At 45.2% G+C, this 24876-nt stretch overlaps 1 protein-coding gene across 1 annotated transcript in view; it reads left to right on the top strand.

Annotated features, from left to right (window-relative positions):
• The window catches only part of IGF2BP3 (insulin like growth factor 2 mRNA binding protein 3), a 174767-nt gene that overhangs the window by 92728 nt on the left and 57163 nt on the right, over positions 1 to 24876 (top strand). The window contains exons 6-8 of the mRNA XM_030550773.1: positions 12256 to 12540; positions 15990 to 16124; positions 17432 to 17554. Coding sequence (XP_030406633.1) covers positions 12256 to 12540; positions 15990 to 16124; positions 17432 to 17554 — 543 coding nt within the window. The remainder of the gene's footprint in view (positions 1 to 12255; positions 12541 to 15989; positions 16125 to 17431; positions 17555 to 24876) is intronic.

Here is a 24876-nt window from a genome sequence, read left to right as displayed (position 1 = left end):
ACTTAGGCACTGGAGCCCATTTGTGTAATGGAAGAGCCAGTTGATTGTGAGGTCCCAAGCCACTTAGAGACTTGTACAGTAGGTCAAAATCATGCTCCTTGCTGTAAACTTCAAAACCCTACTCATCATTTCCCTCCGTGGTCTAAAATAACCCACATTTGTTGACCCCCCAAGGCATGTTACAGAACCCATCTCTTTACTTGGGCTTTTGCAAGGGATGGTCATTTTATGGGGATGAAAGGAGAGGAAGGAGTATTGTTTGGATCTGGTTTTATTGTGGTGGATTATTTTCTTTGGGGTTGGGGATGAATACCTGCTGGCTCTGTTTTGAAACTGACTATATTTTAATTTTTGGCTACAGTGCCTAGACGTTAAGGGTGTATACCTTTTCAGATATAGATAACCTGATAAGTATTATTAGCATCTGAAAGCTGCACTGAAGTATGTTTGTTTTATGAGACACATGTATGCATTAGAATACGCTGTTATGACACTGGACAGTATGTAGCACAGAGAAACCATAACTTTTTAAGGACTGGTACGTATCTGAAACATTTTGTTGTTGCATAAATTCTTGATCATGTATCAAATACTGTTGCAAAATGTGCTGCAAGGGGGCAGAACTAAGGTTGCTATAGGAACCAAACATTGAAAATCCTGAGTTTTGTGAAATTACAGTCTGTTATATTTCTATTGTGGTTTTATGTTGTTTTTTAATGTTGAAAACTACTTATGAAAGAAATACTGGTATTTAAATGCAGAAGAATATAATTATGCAAAAAATGCTGCTATCCAAGACCTTCATGCAAATGTGTCCACTGGAAAAATTTTCTATTATTGTAGACACAGTTTGGGCTTCAGAGTGAAATGCCTTGCCTGCATAATCTCTGGTGCCATTAGAACACCAGCAAATAACTGGTTAACCATAAGACGTGGAATCTTAAAGGGGAAGGTGTGGTGTTCAGCAGTTAAGAATATTGTTCAGCCTACCACAGCATGAGAGGGACAGAGCGACAGATACACTTGCCTGGGGAGCTGATGAGAAGACCATAACAAGACCTGCTGCTCTTGATTTGAAACCAAGAACTTACATGAAAACATGATATACCTAATATTTCTTTCATTCTAATGCAGGAAGCCATTTATTTCTGAGCAAGTTCACTGGTTTATGTGTAACAGGTTATGAACAATGGCCATTGCCCTCTTCTAAACATTCTGTTTTAGTACCAATCTCTGATTAAAATACTTGTACTGTGAGCATCCTGTCCAGTTGATCACCGCTTCCCACTCTTGCAGTTGACTGACATAGAGGTGGGTTTTTTTGGTTTTTGTTTTTTTAACAGACTGAATTAAACAAGATTTGGGGTGTCACCTCCTGGTGTTAACAGGTTCAGTGCTCTCCAACTCTTCTCTCTCTCAACTTCTCCCCTTTATCTCCATCAAGCCACTGTTATTTTTTTCACATCTGGGGAGCAGATAGTTTGTAGGCCAGAGTTTGGCAGGTACAAGTGTTGCCTCCTGATACAAGTTGTTCACCAACCTTCCATTAAACAAGTCTTTCATGTTAACTATGAAGAGTCTCATGAGATTTGAGCTAAGGGTGACCAAGTAGCATTTGTCCTGATTGATCACCTCATTTTTGCTCTATTGAGTTGGTGTTTTGAAATGGCACTGGTCACACAGGTGCCAGGAGGAGAGGTTCTCAGTGTGTGCAGTCTCACTGTTGTCCACTCTGCAAATAGTGCTAGATATACAGGTTATAATAATATATGGAGATATACCTATCTCGTAGAACTGGAAGGGACCCTGAAAGATCATTGAGTCCAGCCCCCTGCCTTCACTAGCAGGACCAAGAACAGGAAACATTTTCACCCATTAGATTTTTTTTCTCCTCCTTTGACCCCTTCCATCTGCAAACATTATTATTTCCTATTTGCTTTGGCTGGAAGGCGCTTCTAGTGAGATTGAGATACCACTTATTTCCTTGTACCATGCTGATACCATTGAAATCAACAAAGGTGCTGGAGTCCTCCTGTTGTAAATGAGTGGGAGCTTCTGAAGTGTAGTTTGCTTCCTCACCTGCTCCACTGAAGCCTGGATTAGTTAATCTTCTGGTCACACTACAAGAGCCATCTTTTCTCCCAAGGATTTGAGGAGGAGGTGACTGAAGAATACAGAGGTATGATAGCTGTTGTGATTTAGTGTTTAAATTGTTGGGCAATTGGTTGGCTCTGTGAGGAGTAGCTTTATTACAGAAGGTGGGTTTAAAATGAACTTCAGTGATCTGTTAGGTCATCCGGAGCATGGGATGGTCACTTACTGTAGTTTAATTAGTAAAAATAAGTAAATCTAGTCCAATAGTACACTTTTTCCCACTCTAGTCCCTACTCATCTTTTACGTTTATTTCCTCTCCCTCCCCCCCTTTCCAATTCTCACTACTTTCTTTGTATTTAACCAATGTACTGACTTAATAAAATCACAGCAATAAGTTCTGATCTGTATAGTAATTAGAAAAATCCTGCTTATGTTGCACTGAAAACACGCAGGTCTGCGCAGTCTTTGCTGTGTCATGTACGGTGTGTAGAAGCGATGTATATGTAGATGAGATGCAGGCACTAATATTTCCTTAAACATATGTAAGAAAGCTATGCACTGGTTTGGTGTAGGGTTGCTTATAACAGTGCTAGGATTCTGCCATAAAGCTTTTTTCTTGAAGCAAAAGCAGCTTAAAGCATTTTGTTGGAGGGTTAGAAGGAGACAGTACGTGAACTTGGCAAACAAATGTGGGAAGGAATAAGATATTGGGGGAGATGGGGAGGAATCATTGATGGGCCTGCCACCACCTTTGTCAAATGACTTATTTTCCACTCAGTCCCTTTTTCATCTTTTTATTAAGCACAAAATATATAAAAACATTAAGGTTGCTGAAGTTGGGAAATGTCAGAATTAAAGTTGCCTGTGCAATCTTAACTTGGCCCCTTGTGCCTTATGATAGTCTTCAATTCCATAATCACATGTTCCTTTTTTTGCAGGACACCTGCCTCATGCAATGCAGAGGATGGATGGTGGTCAATTAATGAGCAGCTAGTCAATGTGTGGCCTGTGCCTTATTTGCTGCACACTATTCAAACCCCAGAATTACTAATTTCCTCATTGACTTTTCTTTGGCAGTCCTCACTATATAGCATACTGGTACTTCACCAATATTTATTTGTTTTCATAACGTCCTGTGAGGTCAGGAGTGTGTGGTATTCCTATTTTACAGATAGGGATCTGAGGCAGAGAGAAATCAAGGTTAAAAGTATCCACTAATTTTGGGCACTCAATCCGAGACTCCTAGGACCCTCTACATCTAGAGCAAATGCTGCCTGCCCCAGGAGGGAGGTCTTTAAGAGCACAGGAGAGAGGGTCTCCCTACTCTCAATTCAGGGGCCTGGACCTGCCTGGCATGGCCGATAGCAACCCAAAACTGCAACTGCAGGGAAAGTCCTGCTCAGTCCCAGACTGGAACATGCTAAGGCCTTGGCTACACTGGCGCTTTACAGCGCTGCAACTTTCTTGCTTAGGGGTGTGAAAAAACACCCCCTTGAGCGCAGCAAGTTACAGCGCTGTAAAGCGCCAGTGTAAACAGTGCCCCAGCACTGGGAGCTAATCCCCATGGGGAAGTGGAGTACTTGCAGGGCTGGGGGAGCTCTCTCCCAGCGCTGGCGCCGTGACCACACTCGCATCAAAGCGCTGCTGTGGGAGCGCTCCCGTGGCAGCACTGTACAGCTACAAGTGTAGCCATACCCTCAGTGCAGTTGAAGTCTTTGAGGAATTTAGCTGCTAAAATCCAATGCCCGGTCTATGCTTAAAAATGGGATCAACCTAGCTACGTGTCTCAGGGCTGTGAAAAGCTTAATGCCCTGAGCACTGTAGTTAAGTTGTCCTAGTGCATGATATAAATGCGCCTCAGCTGCAGAACAATTCTTCCATCGATCTAATATTTCCTCTTGGAGAGATGAATTAACTATATAGATCAAAACCCCCTTCTGTCAGTGTAGGAAGCATCAGCGGTTCTCAAACTTCATTGCACCACAATCCTCTTTTGACAACAAAAATTACTACATGACCCGTGGTGGCGGGAGGGGGGCCTGAACCTGAGCCCGGCTGTCCACAATGAAGCCCTCAGGCATCAGATTCAGCCCAGGGTAGTGGGGCCTCAGGCTTTTGCTTCAGCCTTGGGCCTCTGCGAGTTTAATGCTGGTCCTGGCAACCCCATTTAGATGGGGTCATGACCCACTTTAGGGTCCTGACCCGCTGTTTGAGCACCACTGAATCTACACTATGGCACTACGATAGTACAGTTGTAGTGTGCAAATACCCTAAGTATTTACTGCACGTATGTGAACCACAGTTTTCTTGGTCTTACAACCCTGCTCTAAAGAATGAGGGCACTAAAACTTTTCAAAGAAAAGGTTGCCAGAATATGTAACATGGACATAATTATGTATTTTTCTGTAGCCTTGTTCTCAAACTGTTCTGGCTGAAGTCTTAAAATTTTTTCCAGGCTTATGTCTGCCTCGTGGGTGTAAAAATGAGCCTGAGGCAGATATGAACATGGAAATCTTCACCCCAGATGGATAAAGTTTGCCAAAGTTACAAACAACTGAAAACAGGGTCTATAATGGAAAATGTCAGAAAACCTTAATAATAAGTAGCACTACCAGCCGCACCTATGACATAGCAATAATCCCTCCCCACAAATAAATGTAACTTTTTTCCAGGCAAAGGTTAAGTTAGTGAACAGATATTTACAGCACTATGCATGGCACTCTGTGTTTTCCTAGATTCAGTATATCTCCTAGTTCATCCACATTGCTGACTTTTTCTGCTGTAAACTGTCATGACATTTAAATCCAAAAGAATCTTGCTCTCAGAAACCTTTTCTATCATATGGCCATCCTGGGCTATTTAACAATACCAGTTTTTTAAAAGATCTTTCTTTTCCCTGGGAGTAACACTATAATGGAAAGAGTATACTGGGGGCACTTTCTACCTATGTGCTATCTCTGAAATTCTTTTGACAGGCACCTTTGGTGGTTAGGGTTAGTGTGTTCCTCCCCTATTTTAATGGGAAAGGAACAACACTGTCATACTTTCCCCACAAAGTTGGGTTTGTTTTTCAGTGTCCAGGGTCTTTTCTACACTGGGAAAGAACATTGCATTGATAACACATTAACACAAAGCTAAACAGAGGACAGTACTTGGTGTAGACAAGGGACATTTCTATACTACAAGCACTATAGCGGCACTGTGGCTTAAACACTTGATATAGCAACAGGAGGGGTTTTTCCATTGCTGTAGCAAATATACCCTCTCAAGAGGCTAGCTAGTTTGACTGAAGAATTCTATCATCAGTCTAGCAGTGTATGTGCTGGGGCCTAGGTCAGCTTAACTATGGGTCTCAGGAGTGTGAATTTTTCACACCTCTGAGTGATATAGGTAGCTTGATTTATGTTTTATGAGTAGACCAGGCTGAGGACTGTTTTATTTAAAAAATGTCAGCTGGTTGTGGCTGACTTGAGATGGACTAAACTGTTTTGTATTATGGGTAACTGGGAAATAAAATGGCGAATGAAATTCAACACTGATAAGTGCAAAGTAAGGGACATGGGAAAACATAATCCCAACAACATGCATGTAATGGTTTCTAAATTAGTTGTTACTGCTCACAAAACAGATCTTGGGGTCACCATGGGTAGCTCTCTGAGAACTGCAGCTCAGAGTGCAGCAGCACTCGAAAAGGATTAACAGTCTGTTGGGAACTATTAGGAAAAGGGTAGAAAATAAGTCTGAAAATATCATAATGCCACTATATAAATCCATGGTGCACCCACACCTTGAGTACTGTGTCCAGTTCTGGTTGTGCCATCTCAAAAAGGATATAGTGGAACTAGAAAAGGTTCAGAGGAGCGCAATGAAAATGATCCAGGGCATGGAATGGGCTCCTTACAAGGAGAGACTAAAATGATTAGGGCTCTTCAGTTTAGGAAAGAACTGACTAAGGGATGGTAGTCAGAGATCTATAAAATCATGAATGGTGTGGAAAAAGTGCATAGAGAAGTGTTGTTTACCCTTCCCCACAATACAAAAACCAGGCGTCACCCAAAGAAATTAATACACAGCAGATTTAAAACAAACAAGTACTTTTTCATGCAGTGCACAATTAACCTATGGAACTGGTAGCCATGGGATGTTGAGATGGGCAGAAGTATAACTGGGTTCAAAAAAGAATGGAGGATATGTTAATGACTATTAGCCAAGATGGTCAGGGATGCAACCCCATGCCCAGGGTGACCCTAAACTCTGACTGCCAGAAGCTGGGAGGGGAAGACGGGGTGAATCCCTCCAACTGCCCTGTTCTGGACGCTCACTCTGGTACTGGTCACTGTCGTCCACGACAGGATCTTGGGTTAGATGGACCATTGGTCTGACCCAGTATGGCTGTCCTTATGTTCTTTATGTTAAATGCAGTGTTGCTTCCCAGAGTAGGTGAGACTTGGTGAAGGGAGCTCCATTCCGTGCTTTGCCTCTTGTATGAGGCAGAGTGAGGAATGCTCTTGTAATTGCTCTGTTCCTCCTTTTGCCCAAAAACAATGAGAATGAGGAGGAAAGTGGGAATTAGTGGAGCTTAGTGGGAGAGGCTTAGTGGTGGGTCCCTCCAACGGGGAAGGTGCCCTTTAAAAAAAATAAAAATAAAAAATCCAGCTAGCTATTTAAAAAACAAAACAAAAAAACTGAGAAGTCCTTGTGGCACCTTAGAGACTGACACGTTTATTTGGGCATAAGTATTCATGTGCTAAAACGCAGTTCATCAGATGCATGGAGTGCAAAATACAATAAGCAGAATATATATTATAGCACATGAAAAGATGGGAGTTGCCTTACCAAGTGGGGCGGTCAGTGCTAACGAGCCAATTCACTTAAGGTGGAAGTGGTCTAGTCTCAACAGTTGATAAGAAGGGATGAATATTAGTATCTATTAGTATTTGAAACACAATTTAGCCACTAGTGCAAATGCATTTCAACACCTTTCTATTGTGTCAGATATCTGTTTTGTAACCTATGCTACTGACTAAGAGCATGGCTACACTTGCAAGTTACAGCGCATTAAAGTAGCCCTGTGCGCTCTAACTCACGACCCGTTTTCGCTGGTAAGGCACGTAGAGCGCTCTCACTCCGCAGCTAGAGCACTCCTGGTACTCCACCTTGGCGAGTGGAATAACATGTGATGCGCCCCCGTTGGAGCGCTGCAGTGCCGGTGTGGACTCCCTGGTCTGTTAATGCACTCTGATTGGCCTCGAAAAGTGTCCTGCAATGCCTGTTCTAGCCACTCTGGTCATCGGTTTGAACTCTACTGCCTTGCCCTCAGTTGTCCAACCATCAGACCTGCCCTTTAAATTCTCTGGGAATTTTGAAAATCCCCTTCCTGTTTGCTCAGCCTGGCGTGGACTGCTCTCAGCGAATCTTTCCAGGTGACCATGCCTCCATGCGCCAGGCGATCCCCAGTATGGAGCAATGGCGAGGTGCTGGACCTCATTAGTGTTCAGGGGGAGAAAGCTGTCCAGTCCCAGCCTCGCCCCAGCTGTAGGCATTACAGTACCTTCAGGCAGATATCAAGGGACATGATGGAAAGGGGACCATGGCTGGGACGCACTGCAGTGCGGGGTTAAAGAGAAGGAACTGTGGAATGCCTACTGCAAAGCCCATGAGGCAAATGGTCACTCTGGTGCTGCCTCCGCGACCTACTGTTTTTACAAAGAGCTGGACACGATACTTGTAGGTGACCCCACCTCCTCTCCAAGTACCACCATGAACACTATGGAGCCCAGTCCAACAAGGCAGGAGGAGGAGCAGGAACAAAGTGGGAGCGAGGATGCAGAGGAGGAGTAAGACACCCCAGCATCCCTAGATGCAGGCAGCCAGGAGCAGTTCTCAAGCCAGGAGGGAAGGTAGCCAGTTGCGGCAGCCAGTGCTTGGGGAAGGACAACCACCAGAGGAGGTTCCTGGTAAGCGGCTTTTGTTTTGGAAAGGAAGTTACTCGGTATGGGCTCTTGGGGCAAGGAGGGGTAGGGCTATATGCATGCCTAGATGCGGAACAGGGCATTAATGTGCTCTCTCACATCGTGGTAATCGGCCTCACTGATCTCTTCAAAGCTCTCAGCCAGAACTTGGGAAGTGCGCTTGCGCAGGTTTCATGGGAGAGCCACTGTGGTCCTTGTCCCAGTCAGGCTAACATGTCCGTGTTCCAGTCAGGCTAACAGGCTCTGTGCCGTGAGGGGCAGGGGGACCATTGCTGCACACAAGGAAGCTGCATATGGGCCAGGGCGGAAGCTGCATTGTAGTAGAAGACCTCTCTTGCTTCCCAGGTCACCCTCAGCAGCAAGAGATCTTCCAGGACAAACTCCTGTGGAAAATCTGGGGACTGTGTTCAGTACAGGGGCCCCCTGCAGCTTTTGGCTCTCCCCAAGGCACAGAAACCCAGAGGACAGTACAGCCATTAAAGTGCTTATTCATCATTTTGGGGCTCCTATGAGTTATGTGCGCTTGCTTTGGGATGGGCAAATTATGCTATTGTGTGGACTGTGCCTGCCCTCCTTAAGTATGGGGGAATCATTGATCTGTCTGGTGTGAAGAATGCTGCCTCTGTTAAGTGTTGCATTTTGTCTTTACAGATGCAACCTTGAGATTTCAGCCGTCTGTGTTATCACGGGCCGAGAGGCTGCAAAGAATCAGGAAGAGGCCACCTAGAAGTGAAGAGGACATGCTGCATGAAGTCATGCAGCACCCGCTTAATGAAAATCAAAAAGTGCAGGAGTGGCAGGAGAGTGAAAGGACGGTCTGCCAGCAGAGTGCGGATTGCCAGCACCAAAGTACAGAGCGGCTGATGAGCATCATGGAGCACTAAGCGGACTCGATCCAGGAGCTTGTAGTCATTCAGGCAGAGCACTACCGCGTCTGCCCACCCCTGCAGTCCTAGTCTCAAAACTATTTCCCTTGTGCCCCCATGTCACCTCCAACCCACTTTCCCCAACATCTGGGTTCTTGTCACCACCAGCTGCCTCCAACACCTGTAGCTTCACCACCCAGCCCTGAATACTACGACCCTTACCCACTGCACTCAACCACCATCACCATGCAATATAGCCATCTTGAAGTGCTGCAGTCATTGCACAGCACTCCAAACAGGAAGGTTGAGTATGATAACAGGACATATGTAAATCTATGATTGTCCCGTTCCGCACCCCCTTGCCCTTTCTGTTTCCCAAGCAGTTGTTTCTTTTCAATAAATAGATTTTTTTTGCTTTGAAAGTATTCTTCATTATTGCATAAAGTAAAAGATACCTTAGCCCAGGAAAGCAACAGGCACTGCAAGTCAGTGTATCATGTGTAGCAAACACAGATTCCTACTAACATTAGAACGACTGCACTTCACTCTAGGGCACGAGACATTACTGGTGGCTTTCAGCCTCAAATTGCTCCCTCAAGGCATCCCTAATCCTTGCAGCCCCATGCTGGGCCCTTCTAATAGACCTGCTCTGTGGCTGTTCAAATTCACCGTGTTGAACCTCCGAGGTTCATGCCTGAGTGAATCTTTCATCCTTCCCTTCACAAATATTATGGAGGTTACAGCACATGGATATAACCACGGGGATGCTGTTATCGGCCAGGTCCAGCTTCCCATACAGAGAGCGCCGGTGGCCCTTTAAACAGCCAAAAGCACACTCCACAGTCATTCTGCACCAACTCAGCCTGTTGTTGAACTGTTCCTTGCTGCTGTCAAGGCTCCCTGTGTAGGGTTTCACACAGCATTAAAGGGTAAGTGTTGTCTCCAAGGATCACAATTGACATTTTGACTTCCCCAGGGTGATCTTTTGGTCAGGGAAAAAAGTTCTGGCTTGCAGCTTCCTGAACAGGCCAGTGTTCTGAAAGATGCATCGTCATGCACCTTCTGGGCCAGCCTGTGTTAATGTCAATGAAACGCCCACAGTGATCCACAAGTGCCTGGAGAACCATAGAGAAATAGCCCTTCCAATGAATGTACTCAGAGGCTAGGTGGGCTGGTGCCAGAACTGGAATATGCGTCCCGTCTATCACCCCTCCGCAATTAGGGAAACCCATTTGTGCAAAGCCAGCCACAATGTTATACACGTTATCCAGAGTCACAGTTCTTCTGAACAGGATGCGATTAATGGCCCAGCAAACTTACATCAACACAATTCCAATGGACAACTTCCCCACTCCAAACTAGTTAGCGACGGATCAGTAGCTGTCTGGAGTTGTCAGCTTCCAGATTGCAATAGCCCCCCGCTTCTCCATGGGCAGGGCAGCTTTCAATCTCGTGTCTTGCCCTGCAGGGTGAGGGCGAGCTCATCACACAGTCCTATGAAAGTGGCTTTTCTCATCTGAAAGTTCTGCAGCCACTGCTCGTCATCCCAGCCTTGCATGATGATGTGATCCTACCACTCAGTGCTTGTTTCCCAACCCCAAAAGCGCCGTTCCATGGCAGTGAGCATGTCTGTGAATGCCAGAAGCAATCTCGTGTTGTATGCGTTACTCGAGTCGATATTGTCGGAGTCCTCACTGTCACTTTGGATCTTAAGGAATAACTCGACTGCCAAACGTGATGTGCTGGCGAGGCTCGTCAGCGTATTCCTCAGCAGTTCGGGCTCCATTCTCGCAGACCAAAAGGGAAGACAGAATGCGCAGTACAAAAAAGCGTTGAAAGATGGCACCAATTGTGGATGGAAGCAGAGGGATTCCTAGAATACGAACCAATGCATCACGGGGTGTTCTGGGGCATTCTGGGTCCTGTCCCACCCTTCCCACAAGCCACAGCGCCAGAATGGGAAAAGGTGCTCTGTGGGATAGCTACCCACAATGCACCACTCCCAGTGCTGCTGTAAGTGCCGCAAATGTGGCCACGCCAGTGTACTGGCAGCTGTCAGTGTGGACAGACTGCAGTGCTTTCCCTACTGTGCTCTCCAAAGGCTGGTTTAACTCAAAGCGCTCTACATTTGCAAGTGTAGCCATGCCTCAAGTGAATTTCTTGACTAATTCTCTCCCAGGTTACAACATAATTGGCTGTTATTGTACAAGTGTTTAAACTCTGTCTGAAATGGGTGCTGAGTGGTATTTCAAATCCTGTTAGCTAGCTGTGTTTTAAAAGAACACTTTTTGTCTTCGGCTACGTCTACACTAGAAACTTCAGAGCACTGCCGTGGGAGCAGTCCCGCAGCAGTGCTTTGAAGTGTGAGTGTGGTCACGTGTGAGTGCTGGGAGAGAGCTCTCCAGAACTCCTGGTAATCCACCTCCACGAGGGGGGAGTGCTCGGAGCTTGTCCACGCTAGCACTTTAAAGTGCTCAAACTTGCTGCGCTCAGAGGGGTTAGAGCACTATAAAATGTAAATGTAGACAAGCCCTTAGGGTTAGTCCACAATACAAAAGCTTTGCTAGTACAACTCTGTTAATATAGCTAATACTGGCAAAGCCTCAAGCATAGACTTGGCTTGTACCAGCAGAAAGAGTTAATTTGCCAGTATAGTTAAACCACCTGCCTGATATAAGATATACCAGCAAAAGGAGACATGGCTAATATTGTTCTGGGAGGTGGTGTCAGTGTAGGCTGCTTACGCTAGGGGGCTGTGCTGACATAGCCATGCGGGCTTAGGCTCCAGAGTGTAGACATACCATCAGACTTTGCAAGACCATATTCGTAAGTTTGTGCATAGTGCTTTCTCTGTCTAATTGTATATCATAGATCTTGGGTTGTATAAGGCCTGATCTACATTTACAAATGCAGTCGACATAAGTGTGGCACCCAGGAGTGTGAAAAATCCATACCTCTGAGCACCGTAGCTATGCTCGCTTGAGTCCTGTGTAGACACAGCTAGGTTGATGGAAGAATGCTTTTGTTGACCTAAGTACTGTTGCTCAGGGAGGTGGAGTTCCTACAGTGATGGAGAAACTCCTAGTGCACTGTAGTCTGTCTCTGCACTCGGGGGTTTACAGTGGCATAGCTACGGTGCCATAACTATGCTGCTGTAGTTCCTGTAGTGTAGACAAGGCCTAAGTGTGTAACTTTCAATGTAGGAGTCGGTCTCTAGTTTCATTCATGCAGTTTACAATGAACAGAAGCCCATAACTGAATGATTTTTCATTTCATAAGGTCCCATATATAATTCTCATTTTTCCCCTTTGCAACTGTACAGAGCAATAGAAAAACTAAACGGATTCCAGCTTGAAAACAATTCCTTGAAAGTTGCGTATATCCCAGATGAAATGGCAGCACAACCACCCGCACAACAGCATCCACAGGGGAGACGTGGATTTGGACAGAGGGGTCCTCCGAGGCAAGGGTCACCTGGTGCAGCCACAAGGCAGAAACCACAGTCGGATGTTCCACTAAGGATGCTGGTTCCCACGCAGTTTGTAGGAGCCATTATTGGGAAAGAAGGAGCAACTATCAGAAATATCACAAAGCAGACCCAGTCCAAGTAGGTTATTCTACAGAATCGTGTTGTGGGCTTTAATTTTTCTTTTGGCTGTCTTTGTCTTTCTCCCTACACACCCAACAAAAGCCTATGTTCTTTCCCTTCCCTCTCCCCCAAATGGAGTGCTGAGTATATTTGTGGACTAGCCAAAAGTTCAGTCTATCTGGCACATTCTCTCTCTTCCCCGCACCCTCACCCCCACCAATCTTACTCTATCAATGTCCTATTGTCTGATGTGTAAACTTAAATGTTCCTTTGGGATTGATTGCCGCTTTCCATGTCTTCCAAGATATTTTTGGGAAAACCTTGGCTTTACAAATAGAACACAGTACAACTTACTGTTGGGACAAGCATATGAAACTAGTTTGTCAAGTATGTATTGTGTCTTGTCTCCTCTTTCTGGAATGCTTGGGCCAGATGTACACTGGAAACTTTTGTTGGTATAATATTGTCAGCTTTTTTTTAACGACACTTACACTAGAACAGAATCTTAGTGTAGATGCAGTTATACCAGCAATGAAGTCCTTCTGCTGGTATAGTATGTTTCATTTGGGGAAATGGCATAAGCAGCAGCTCTACTAGAAGGGTATTTTTGGTATAACTATACCATTATAACTATACTGGCAAAGCCTTTTTGAACTGTAGACTAAGCTAAGTGATTTGTCTGTTACATTTCTGCTCTCCTGGAGGTGTCATTTTGGATATTTGGTGTTTGTATTTTTTGTTGCGACAGCCCCTGCAGGGTATTGCCTTGCCAACTAAGGTAACAATTAGGGTCACTCTAAAAACATGCAATGCTTCATAATTAACTTATGTGGTAAAAGGGCAAACTAAAAGAGTTGTGTGTAACAAACAAATTAGCACGTAACAAAGGTCACGTTCTGTCCTTGGTGTGTTTTTCTTCAGAACTTTCACTTTGACAGATTTAATTTCATTCAGAGCTGTGAGAAACCAACAGTACTAATAGAATGGTCTCCAATTACAGAGATGTGTTGCTTCTCAGGATTCTAATGGTAAAGTTCTATGTATAGAGCGCACCTTTGTTAAAGAGTAGCTACCTGGTGACTGGAAGGGCTATAAGACAATGATTCTGGAACTAGGATCCATGAACTGTTGGTGGTTTGCAGAGCACACTCTGGTGGTCTGTGGAACCAAGTCTTCAAGTAGTAATGCACCCGCTAGCTATAGTCCTATCCAGGGGGCTCTCAAGGCTGTTTTGTTTAACTACAGTGTGTGTGTGTGTGTGTGTGTGTGTGTGTGTGTGTGTGTGTTGGGTTTTCATGTCTGCCTGCCCTAGTCCTCTCCCCTGGGGTTCTTGGCCTATGTCTACACTATCACTTCTGTTGTTCGGGTGTGAAGACGCCACCTGCCTGAGTGACATAAGTTACTCTGACTGAGCATTGGTGCGGATAGTGCTATGTTGTCGGGAGAGCTTCACCTGCTGACATAGCTACCGCTGCTTGTTGGGGGTGAACTAAATCGATGGGAGAGCGGCTCTCTAGAGAGCTTAGAGTGGTGCAACCACATCGAGGGGAGTATGTTGATGTGTTAACCTTGAGAGGCAGATTTTCTTGGGGTTGGGGAGGGAGATGGGCTGCAGATACTGTATCATGTCAATGATTTAATAGGGAGAGGTATCGTTTCAAAAATGAGTGTTATTTCACATCAGACCCTCCAAATTTAGTGTTTAAACAGACTTTAATAGATAAATGCTTACAGTAACCTAAAAATCTTGTTACTGTTTTTAATTAAGTGGATTTAAAATACTGAAGGTGGACTAAAAAGATTGTTTAATGAAGAGTGCGCTACACTACAGGAAACGAATTGTTGGGGGAGCCCTAGGACTTCCAATGCTCAGACCATCAAAGGCTTGGGAAGTATTGTTTAAGGAATATTAAAGATTAAGGCTATGATTTTGGTGCAGAGGTCACGATGTTCATGGTAATCATGCATTATAATAAAGCAGTAGCAGCTCCTGTGGGCCTGGTTTCCCACTCTGGGCATTGTGACCTAGCCCATGCGGTTGCGGTGCCATTCAAGTTTGGCACATGCATCCCTCCATAGATGGAGATGGAAGGATGGATGCGACAACCCTGCATGGTGTTATGCCCTAGCGCATAGAATTGTGACACTCATGGCTGGGCCTACCTCCCTGACTTGTGGAACAGAAACCACTGCTAGAGGATGAATGTGGGGTTGACTTGCTCTCCAAGATGGGTTCACTCTCTAAAACACTCATGCATGTGCTCATGCTGTGACCTTTTTTGTGACTTGGGATTTTCCCCTGAACCTCTGCTGTGTGTTTTTTTTAAAAAAAGAGAGACTAAAAATTTGCATGACACAATTGTAGACTTACTCATGATCTCTGAAAAGGGCAGAAGAGAGCAGAAGTACTGTCACTGACTGTAAACAGATATGACCTCAGAGGATGCTTTCTGCCTTTTTTGTCACTTTGGGAATGCATACACAAGAGAAAGGTCACCTTCCTCCTCTTCTGCCTGGCAATTGGTTTTGTGGATTTTGCACAAAATGCTGCACTATGAACCAAAATGAAATGTCCATATCCAGAAGGGTTTGACAAATTGGAGGGAGTTTAGAGAAAGGCAATACAAATGATTTAGGGGTTTGGAGTTGTTGACTCATGGTTAGACTTCAGAAAACTGTAGCTTCTCACCATGGTGAGAGCAGTGTATAACCTACAGGTATTTGAAAGGTGCAAAAACTCAGGGCCCTACTGTCTCTCTGCAGGCCATGAGTAATTCTTAACTTTATTGGAGTTACTCTTTGTGGTGCAGAATGGGGCCCCGGTAGTGGGGAGAGAGGATGTTTAGGATGATACAAAGGTATAACTAGAAGAAATGGGATGATAGTAAGAAGAGAAACATATAGAGTTGAAAACCAGGGCAATATTCCTGATGTGAACATTAGTAGGATGTAAAATGGAGTTTTCCAGCACTTCTGTTAAAAGACTATCACTGAGGACATTACAAAGTAGGCTAGACAAAACACTCATTGCACTGTTGGGAGGAATTATTAATTTGTGGAGGATGGACTGGGTGACCTCACAGCTGTTTCCTTTCTAATTTTGTGATAGGAAAGCCAGGTGGAATGCAACACATGCTTAATAACTTGAGAGAGTGTTCTATTTTATATAAAAAGCTCGGCAAAATATGTGTTGGATAGAATCTGGTGGGGAAGGGAAAATCCACTTTCTAACGTGTGGAGCTTCATCCAGCAAACCAGAATGTGTGTCTTTTAAAAAGGAAAATATTTAACAAGTGTTGAGTTTTATGTGGTGTTAATAACTATATTTGTATGTTTCACCAAATGAAACCTTGGTTTTGGTATTTTTAAAAAATCCATATTAACTCAAAATAAAGTGGATCTATCATCTCAATTATCAATCCAAAATAGAATAAATGCTTACAGCTAATGTTTTTTCTTTCCTCAAGAATTGATATTCATCGTAAAGAAAATGCAGGTGCTGCTGAGAAACCAATTACTATCCACTCTACTCCTGAAGGCTGCTCAACAGCTTGTAAAATTATTATGGAGATCATGCAAAAGGAAGCTCAAGATACCAAATTGTAAGTAAAGGGCTTAAAGAATGCACAATTCCAAATCCTTTTCCAGTCCCATTAAAGAAGTACTCTTAGCTTTATCTGTCAACAGGTGAAGGTGAATCTTCTTCTGGGTGTTGGTAACAGCATTTCACTTTTGGCTTAAAGACCTTAATTTTATTTTCAGTGCCACCCTCTTTGCTGAGTTTAAAAAACACACTTCCAGACATTGGTTGTTTGTGGGGGGGGTTTTGGTGGGGCAACCTGCAGTGAAATTCAAACTTTCACAAGCAATTAATAGTTTTTAATGTGTGCGGATTTTGTATGAGCTTTCACAAAAGGTTCTGTGGCGGCACATCAGTCCTTACCAACAATATGCTTGCTACTTCAGTCTGACTTCTATTGAGTAGCTGAACTATAATTAATTTTATATGGTGTTTTATAATGTATGCTATTTGGTCCAATTTTGCCTCCAGCTAAACTGGTATATGGGAATGGAGGTACCATGATAGCTGAGAGCAGAATTGGCCAGTGACATAAGTCAAAATTTGTGTTTTGGTCTCCAGAAGGGAAAAATTAGTATAGTAAGATACTAACCCACTGCTTTGGTTGAGCTCCATTTCAGAAGTAGATATTATGATGTTTGTAGCTACTAGGTGTGTCCTCTTTATTTAAAAAAAACAAAAAAACAAAAAAAAACCCCCAGCTTGGTTAATTTGGCTGCAAAGTATTTTTAAATAGTGGACACTCCTGAGACAACAGCCCCCCCGGACTTCTAATGGAGAGAACAGTGAGAAGTACTTAGTTTTGAAACTTAGACCTGGTCTACGCTGCACAGTTAAGTCAACATAAGGCAGCTTATGTCAACATAACAATGTTAGTGTGCAAACTGCAGCCATGCTCCTGCCGATGTAAGTGCTCTACTGCACTGACATAATAACTCCACCTCCACAAGAGGCATAGGGCTTATGTCAGTGCAGTTAGGGCGGTGCAGTGTCTGTGTAGACACTGTGTTACTTACATCAGCTGTTGGCCCTGGCTTTCAGCCCCTCACACTGCCCCTCTTCAGTCGGTGGAAATGCTCTTGGTGAAGATGCACACCATAGACAGAAGGAGGGTGGTGTGGACCTCAGCCACTGCAGTAATTACATAGGGCTGTAGTGTAGACCTGCCTTCACTTTTAATCTCTGTTAGTAAATATTTATCTGTATAAGTTTTATTGCAGCAAACAGTTAAGATTTTTCATTCAAGTGATATTACATTTAAAACCTTGCCTCTTTCAGCTGCTTTTTAATAGTTGGCCATTTGTCTGAATTCTGTAACTTCTATTACAGTACAGAAGAAATTCCCTTGAAGATACTAGCACATAACAATTTTGTTGGCCGTCTTATTGGCAAAGAAGGAAGAAACCTAAAGAAAATTGAACAGGACACAGATACTAAAATCACAATATCTCCGTAAGTGTTCAGTGGCCTAAACCTTGAAGTGCTGTGCTCAGAAATAGTTCCTTGGGTTTTGTCCATGATGTAAAGGATGGGGTACCAACCATTCAGACCTCCATCCATTCTGGGACTTAAACTGTTGTTTTAGCTGAATTTAAACACTTCTCAACTTGTCTAAAAATAGTCTAGGCCAGGGCTGGTCTAAAAATAGTATTCTAGCTAGTTTAATCCATGTTTATAAAATGTTGTCTTGAAACTGTTCTATGCTGGACAGGCAAGCATGTTTTATACTGGACTAGTTTTGAAGTATGTATAGAATGAGTTGAAATAACATAGTTTACTCTCCTATATTGGCTGGGCTTTGGAACCAGGGAAAGGAGAAAAGCAAGTGAATAAATAAAAAGAGAATAGTAGTATTTTAGGTAGTAAATTTTCTGTCTGGGTCAGGTCCCTTTCTGCTTCAGCCTCTAACAGGTAAACTGCAGAGGGGTAACCAATCTATTGTTCATTTAGGCAAATGTCTAGGCAGGAACTTTTTCTGCTATTAGCTAGTCCTCGCCCATGGGTGGAAGTGACTGCTGCAGTGAGCGGAAACGTCTGAATACTGCTCTGTCATGGAGCTACATGTGGGTGAGAGGAGCATGGACTTCTTCTCCTGAATAAAGTTTGGGGAAGTGAGAGCGGTGAAGGAGTGAACACACTAAAAGAGGAGGGACAAGAGGGAAGTGAGTTAGGAAACTGGATGAAGGAAGGGGAAACAAGAAGTGTAATAAAAAAGGAAGAAAAAGGGAAAGAGGAAAGTAAGAAAGTCAATAAGAATTTCTCTAAAGAAGGAGAATTGGAAAACAGTTGTGGAGATGAAAGAAAGAACCTGATAGTTTTTGTAACATGGGCAAAATGCTTGAGAGCAGGGAAAATTACCAGAAGGCAGAACAGAAAGATGCTTGTGACTGTTATAGAGTCCTTCTGGAGACTCTCAGGACAGAACTGGGAGTGAAAACCAGTTTGCCCCAGATTGAGATGAGAAGTTGCTGTGCGGGCTAGGAGGCAGAGGACCCTGTCTGACAGAACAGAGATGATTCCCTCCAGGGACTGGTGAGCTAGTGAGGGACATTGCATTTATGGTGTCTTATTGTTTTATGTAATACTGTACTCTCTTGTGCTTTATCTGTTAAGTAAAGAGCATACAGATGTTAGACTGGACTGTGTCTGACTACTTCACAGCTGCTGCTGCTTGTCCCTTAGACAGTTAAACTGTAAACCAGAAAGTTCGCACCTTTTGGGTGGAGTTCTAGGTTAGGGGTGTCTTTAAGTACCGAAGAGTCTGAAGGTCAGCACTATGCCCAGGGGCTGGACAGAGGGTTCTGACGCTCAGGTGAGGGTGCCAGATAAAAGTTCTGTTCCCTGAGCGTAAGCCTAGGGACCTTAAGATTGAGGCAGTGGCTGGATTTTGTTCAGACTCCAGAGGGTTGAAACACCCTTGGGATCCAAAGCACATGGGTTTGGATTCCCCTGACAGCAGTCTTAGTGGGTGGCAAGGAAGAGATAATTCTTCTTCAAATCGTGTCCCTATGAGTGCTCCATGCCAGGCTGCGTGTGCACCTGTGCACGCTTCATCTGAAATGTTTGTAAGTGGTGTATTTGCCTGCACCCCAGACACCCCTGTGCCTGAAAAAAGGGTTTATAGGGAGGGGCTGACCTGTCACCACTCCAGTGCCTTTTCAGCTGCCTGTGTCTTGAGACTGAGCATTGCAGTGTTGAGCCTCGTGGCTTGCTATGCCTTGCTTTCTTTATACCTTTTCTTTTAGTTTTTAGTTATTAATTTTTTCTATTAGCAAAAGTTTGTCCTTTGAGGGAGTTTCTCCCCTTCCCTGCTCCTTGTTTGCCCTTTGGGCCTCTAGGTTGGGCATCCATGGCCTTAAGTGCAGGTTTTATACCCAAGACTCTGGACTTCATACCTTGCTGGACCTGTCGCAGGTCCTTTCCCCTCAGCAACAGACATTCAAGCTGCCTTCGCTGCTTGAGAGAAACCCGCATTCTCTGTAAATGTAATTCTTCAGATTTAAAAACAGATCTAAAAAATTGAGGGAGGACAGACTTGAACTCCTACTTGTGGAGGGCTCCCTGAGACCCACAGGAGCCAAGTTACCCCTGTACATCTGTTTCACCGACCACCTCTGGTTCAGCAGTCCCTGAGGACTCCCCAGCCCTTCCAAGAAGAAAAGACCGCATTCTCCAGACTGAGAAAAGAGAAAGGGAAAGTCGTGTCCTGGGTCTCTGGTATCTCGTATCTCAGTGTGGGCATTGCAGAGGCTCCCAGTCCCTCTGATACTGCAACCATGGTACAAACTTTGGAGACTAGGTTGTATACGGAGAAAGCATCTAGAGCGGGACCAACATCCCAGTTCCTGACTTAGTGCCTCCAAAAGCCAGAACCAAGGTAAAGTCTTTATCTGTACTGTTGTCTGTAGCCTAAGGTGAAAAGCATACCATGCTTATTTCAGTGCAGTCTCCAGGACTGCCCGATATTTTTACTCCTGCGGAACCATATCCAGGGTCCCCAGTATCATCCAGGCTTCTATTTCATGGGAACCTCTGAATCCTCAAAGAACCCAAATCACTGTCATTTGGATGTCCTGAGAGATACTACTCCTCAGTACCAACTCATCTCATGGAGGCTGCTCACCTTCCCTCTGTTTCTTCAATGGTGTCGACGCTGTCCCCATGCAGACTCTTTGAGGGTACTGAGGGATACTTCCAGCTGGTACCATTACAAAATTCTCCACACCACCTCATCAGTCTCCCTGTCAAACCTCGATAACAATGGAATTGCATATCTCTTCTCGGAGCTTGGTACTGACCCAACAACCAGTACCTACACCACTGGCCCACTTTATGGATACAGATGTGTCTGTCATGGTTCCTCCAACTTCCAACCTCCCTTCCTAAACGTTCACACTGCAGAAGGAGCTCATAGCAGGAAGAACGCCTGGTTACCCTGGCAAGGACTAACTTGAGGTTCGGTCCCATTCCCTTATGCATCATCACAGCTGTCTTACTGGAATCTGTGGACTCCATATGGAGTCCACAGATTCCAGGGTGCCATCTCAAAAGACCTGACATCAACTGATGCCCTAGGTCCTGCCACCCAGATACCTCCAGGAGAACAGGAAGCAGTGGAAGAGGAGAAGCACCCCCTTCCCACAAATCATCCTCCTCATCAGATGAATCTCTTGTTCCTCCCTGCCATCTTACCCTGATGACTTCCGGGTTTTTCAAGAACTCATAAAAAGTGAGGCAGATGCCTTACTAATCCCATTAGAGGAGATTCAGGAAATCCACTGTTCTTTGGATAGGTATCCTTCGTTCACCTCCTCAAGGCAAGGATTGCCTTACCCATCAATGAAGATTCGTTTACCCCAGCATGCCTGGTATGGAAAACTCCAGCCACTCTCCCAGTCACATCTAAATGAGCTGACAAAAAGTATTACATCCTTCCTAGAGGCTCAGAGTACTCTTTTTCTCCCATCCACCTCCCAAGTCTTTGGGATAGAGGCTGCCAACCAATGGAACAGGCAACTCCAGTTCCATTCAGCACTATCTGATAAGCAGCTGAAATAATCGGACCTTCTTGGCAGAAATACTCCTTGGCCTAGTTGCAGTTCAGAGTGGCCAATTATCAAGCACCAATAGTAAAGTGTGACTTCACAGTCTCTAGTCAAAGTTTTCATCTTTATTGAACACCTGACTCAGAAGCAGAGAGAACAATTTTCAGGCCCTCATTACAGAGGGACAGACAATTGCCAAGGCATCTTTCCAGGCCTCGCTAGATGCCGCTGAAACAGCTGCATGTTTTGTGGCTATGGTTAGTCATGTGCTGAGCTTCTTGGCTGCAATCTTCCGGCCTCCGTCAGGAGATACAAAATATGGTCAAGCACCTTCTTTTCAAAAGCCTCAAGTTGGTTAGAGATGCCATGGATGGGTCCCTCCATTCACTCAAAGCAGTCCTGGTGAAACTGTGATCTTTGAGCATCTATAAAGCTGTGATGAAAAGAAAACAGAGCAGGACAACTCAGTGACCTCGCCCACTCTACCAGCCCACAAGACTGGCTGTACTCCATAATGAAGCCCAGATTCCCTAAGAAACAGCCCTCTCCCAGCTAGTAATGTCTTCAAAATGTCTGTTTTGACCCATTGATCAAGGATCACAAATTACCTCTCACTTTGGATCCTAAGTTACATTTGTTCCCTTCCTACCCTTATGGGAGGGATGGAGTCCATTACCTCAGATGGATCCTGGAAGTGATTTCTACAGGCTGTTCCATCAGTTCAACTCCTTTCCACCTCCTCTCTCCCCCATCCCTCTTCAAGGAACTCGCTCAGAAAGATCTCTTATGAAAGATACAGTTCCTTTTAGCTGGGCATGATCAAATCTGTCCCATGGGACATTATTGGGGAAGGGGGTTCTATTCTCAGTATTTCCTTGTCCTGAAGACAAACAGTGCATGGAGACCAATTCTGGATCTCAGGACCTTAAGCACATTAATCTGCTCCCAGTGGTTCAGAATGGTGACTCTAGCAACAATAATTCCCTCTCTGGATCCAGGAGGTTGGCTTGTTTCCCTTGACCTTCAGGATGCTTATTTTCTTGTCATTCATCTCTCGCACAAACGATTTTTACATTTTATGGTGGCAGGGACCAGTACCCATGTCACATCCTGCCCTTCGGCGTCTGCACACTGCCTCAAGGGTCTTCACCAAAGTTCTCTCAATTGCAGTAGCCTATCTTTTCCAGATGAGCATCATCATCTTTCCTTATCTGGATGATTGGTTCCTGAAAAGAGAAGCAGTATCCATTGCGTCAGTTTGGTAAAACCCAATAAACTCCTCATAAATCTCCCAGTCTTCACGAGAAAAGAACCTTAAAGAAAAACTTACTTGTTCTTTTCTTGACAAATTGGTAGTGTAATCCATTACAATGGCATAAAACTTTGAAGCCTTTATCTTTTTCACAATTTGTTTTAGCGCCATCATTGCGATTATTTTGTTAACCTCATGTGACAGCCACTTGTATTTTGTGCAACTAAGCCACTGTCTTAGTTCTTCTGAATCTGTACTACGTAGCAACAAGAGCTGCATCAAATCTGAATCACTCTCATTATGTCCATGTAATGCTATTCCTTGTTGAGCTAGGTACTGAACACCGTTAAAAATTTTGGGTAGTGCATTCCTAGCTGATCGTGATTCTTTTCTGTAACTGGCCGACATCAGTGCAGAAACATTTACCTGTGATTGCAGAGCAGCATACTTCTTTACCACTTTCTTGTGACAGGAGGATTTTTCGTGTGATGTAAAACCACGCAACGCATGTCTCCAATCTTGAAATCTGGGCGAAATAAACGTTGGTTCGGCCTTCCTAGAAAATATTAAGATCTTCTTTTCAGAACAGTTTTTGGAGACTGAGCAAAAAGCTCTGTCTAATTTGCTGTTGTACTCGAACCACATAAATCTTGATAGCCAAGATTGCTGAAAACTCCTTGATGAGGAGTGGGGGCCAGGGGACGCTCCGGAGCCTGGGGGAGATGCATGCGTGGATGGGGGTTGGGTGTGGGTGAGAGGCTGGGAGACGCTCCAGGCAGGGCTGGGGGAGAGACTTGTAGATTTGCCGCATCTTTTTTTTTCACATAACTTCAGTTTGAAAGCTTGGTGTTGAACTCAGGCCATCACTTGATGAGTTATCTTTTTCTTCACTGCACTGGCGCTACAAGATCACAAGGGCCAATTAAAAGTGGAAAGTCAGAAGCAGCACTTGCCTGCTTTAATACATTATATTTTGTTGTGCCCGTATACCACCAATTATATACTTTAAAGGATGTAAAATAATCAAGTATTGTGCTAAACATGATCATACCCCAAACTGACTGCCAAATTTAAGTTGCATGTTTTTTCCCTCAGGTGAGAGCTCTGGGGTGGGGCTGGGAATGAGGGATTCACAGTGCAGGAGGGGGCTCAAGGCTGGGACTGAGGGTTATTGGGGTGCAGGGGGTGAAGGTTCTGGGATGGGGCGGGGCCAGGGATGAGGAGTTTGGGGTGCAGACAAGCTATCCCGGTGCTAGGGCCAGAGAGGAGTACTCCCTCAAACCCTCTCCCCGCTGGCAGCAGCAAGCTCTGGGGGAGGGCACCCCCCCCCCCCCGGTCAGCGCGTACACTTCGCGCTCTCAGCACTGTCACTGCGCGTACTCCTAGGGCCCCTCTCAGGTCTAGGAAGCCCCCTCCCCTATGGTGGAGGGGGGGCTGCCATCATGTGTGGTGTCCTCCCCTGCTGCTGCCCCTCACCATGGGCCACTGGGGGTGGGGAATGGGGCTGCTCCTTGCCCAGTGTGGGGCAGGAGTGGGGGATGGGGAACAGATCAGAGGGTCAGACACTCACCAAAACCCCAGCAACTGCTCAGGTGAGTAAGATCCACTCCAAGACGTTTCCCAGATGGAAGCCCCCTCGGCGTCACCTCCCAGTGGGTGCTGGGGGAAGGCTGCCAATCGTGTGTACCTCCTCCCCCTCCTCAGGTGCAACAGCCAGCTGTTTCAGTCTGCCAGCGGCACCGCTCTTGTGCTGTAGCCTAGCCTTAGGCAGCAACAGCTGACAGTGCAGGCGAGGGAGAGCAGCGCGGAGCAGCAGGGCAGCCACCCACTTTCAATCAGGCAGGGACAGCCCGGGGGAGGCACGGAGGTTGGCAGGCGGGGGCCAGGGAATGCTCTGGGGCCTGGGAGAGATGAATGCATGGATGCGGGTGGGGGTCAGCGGGGGCTGGGAAACGCTCCAGGGCCTGGGGGAGATGAATGTGTGGATGGGGGTGGGGGTCGGTGGGGGCTGGGGGATGCTCCAGGCAGGGCCGGGGGAGAGACCTGGCTCCAAAAATTGTTGGAGCCTGGCTCCCGGCTCTGAATATTCCTGAAGCCCTAGCACCATGGGCCCATATAACTCACCACCCTTGCTCATAGGGCCATCATGGCTGAGACAGGTGTGGTTCATAGAGCTGATTGATTTGTCCCTGCAGCCTCCTATCTGCCTTCCTGTAACCCCAACTCTCCTCACTCAGGATTTGGGTTTGGTCACCTACCACAATCTCACAACATTTTGCCTGAGTGTGGCTATTCAGTGGCTGTCTGGTATAGAAGAGATCTGCTCTCCAGAATTTAAAAGGGTACTGCTTAACATCAGAGCCAACAGCTAGGAACACTTACCAGAGAAATAAAGTGGGTGAGGTAATGTCTTTTATTGGACCAGCTTCTGTTGGTAAAGAGACAAATGTTTGAGCTGAAGAAGAGCTCTGCGTAAA

The sequence above is a fragment of the Gopherus evgoodei genome, chromosome 2, assembly GCF_007399415.2.
Source record: "Gopherus evgoodei ecotype Sinaloan lineage chromosome 2, rGopEvg1_v1.p, whole genome shotgun sequence".
Lineage (NCBI taxonomy): Eukaryota > Metazoa > Chordata > Testudines > Testudinidae > Gopherus > Gopherus evgoodei.
Note: the sequence above shows the minus strand (reverse complement) of the source record. Positions and strands in the feature narration are given on the sequence as shown.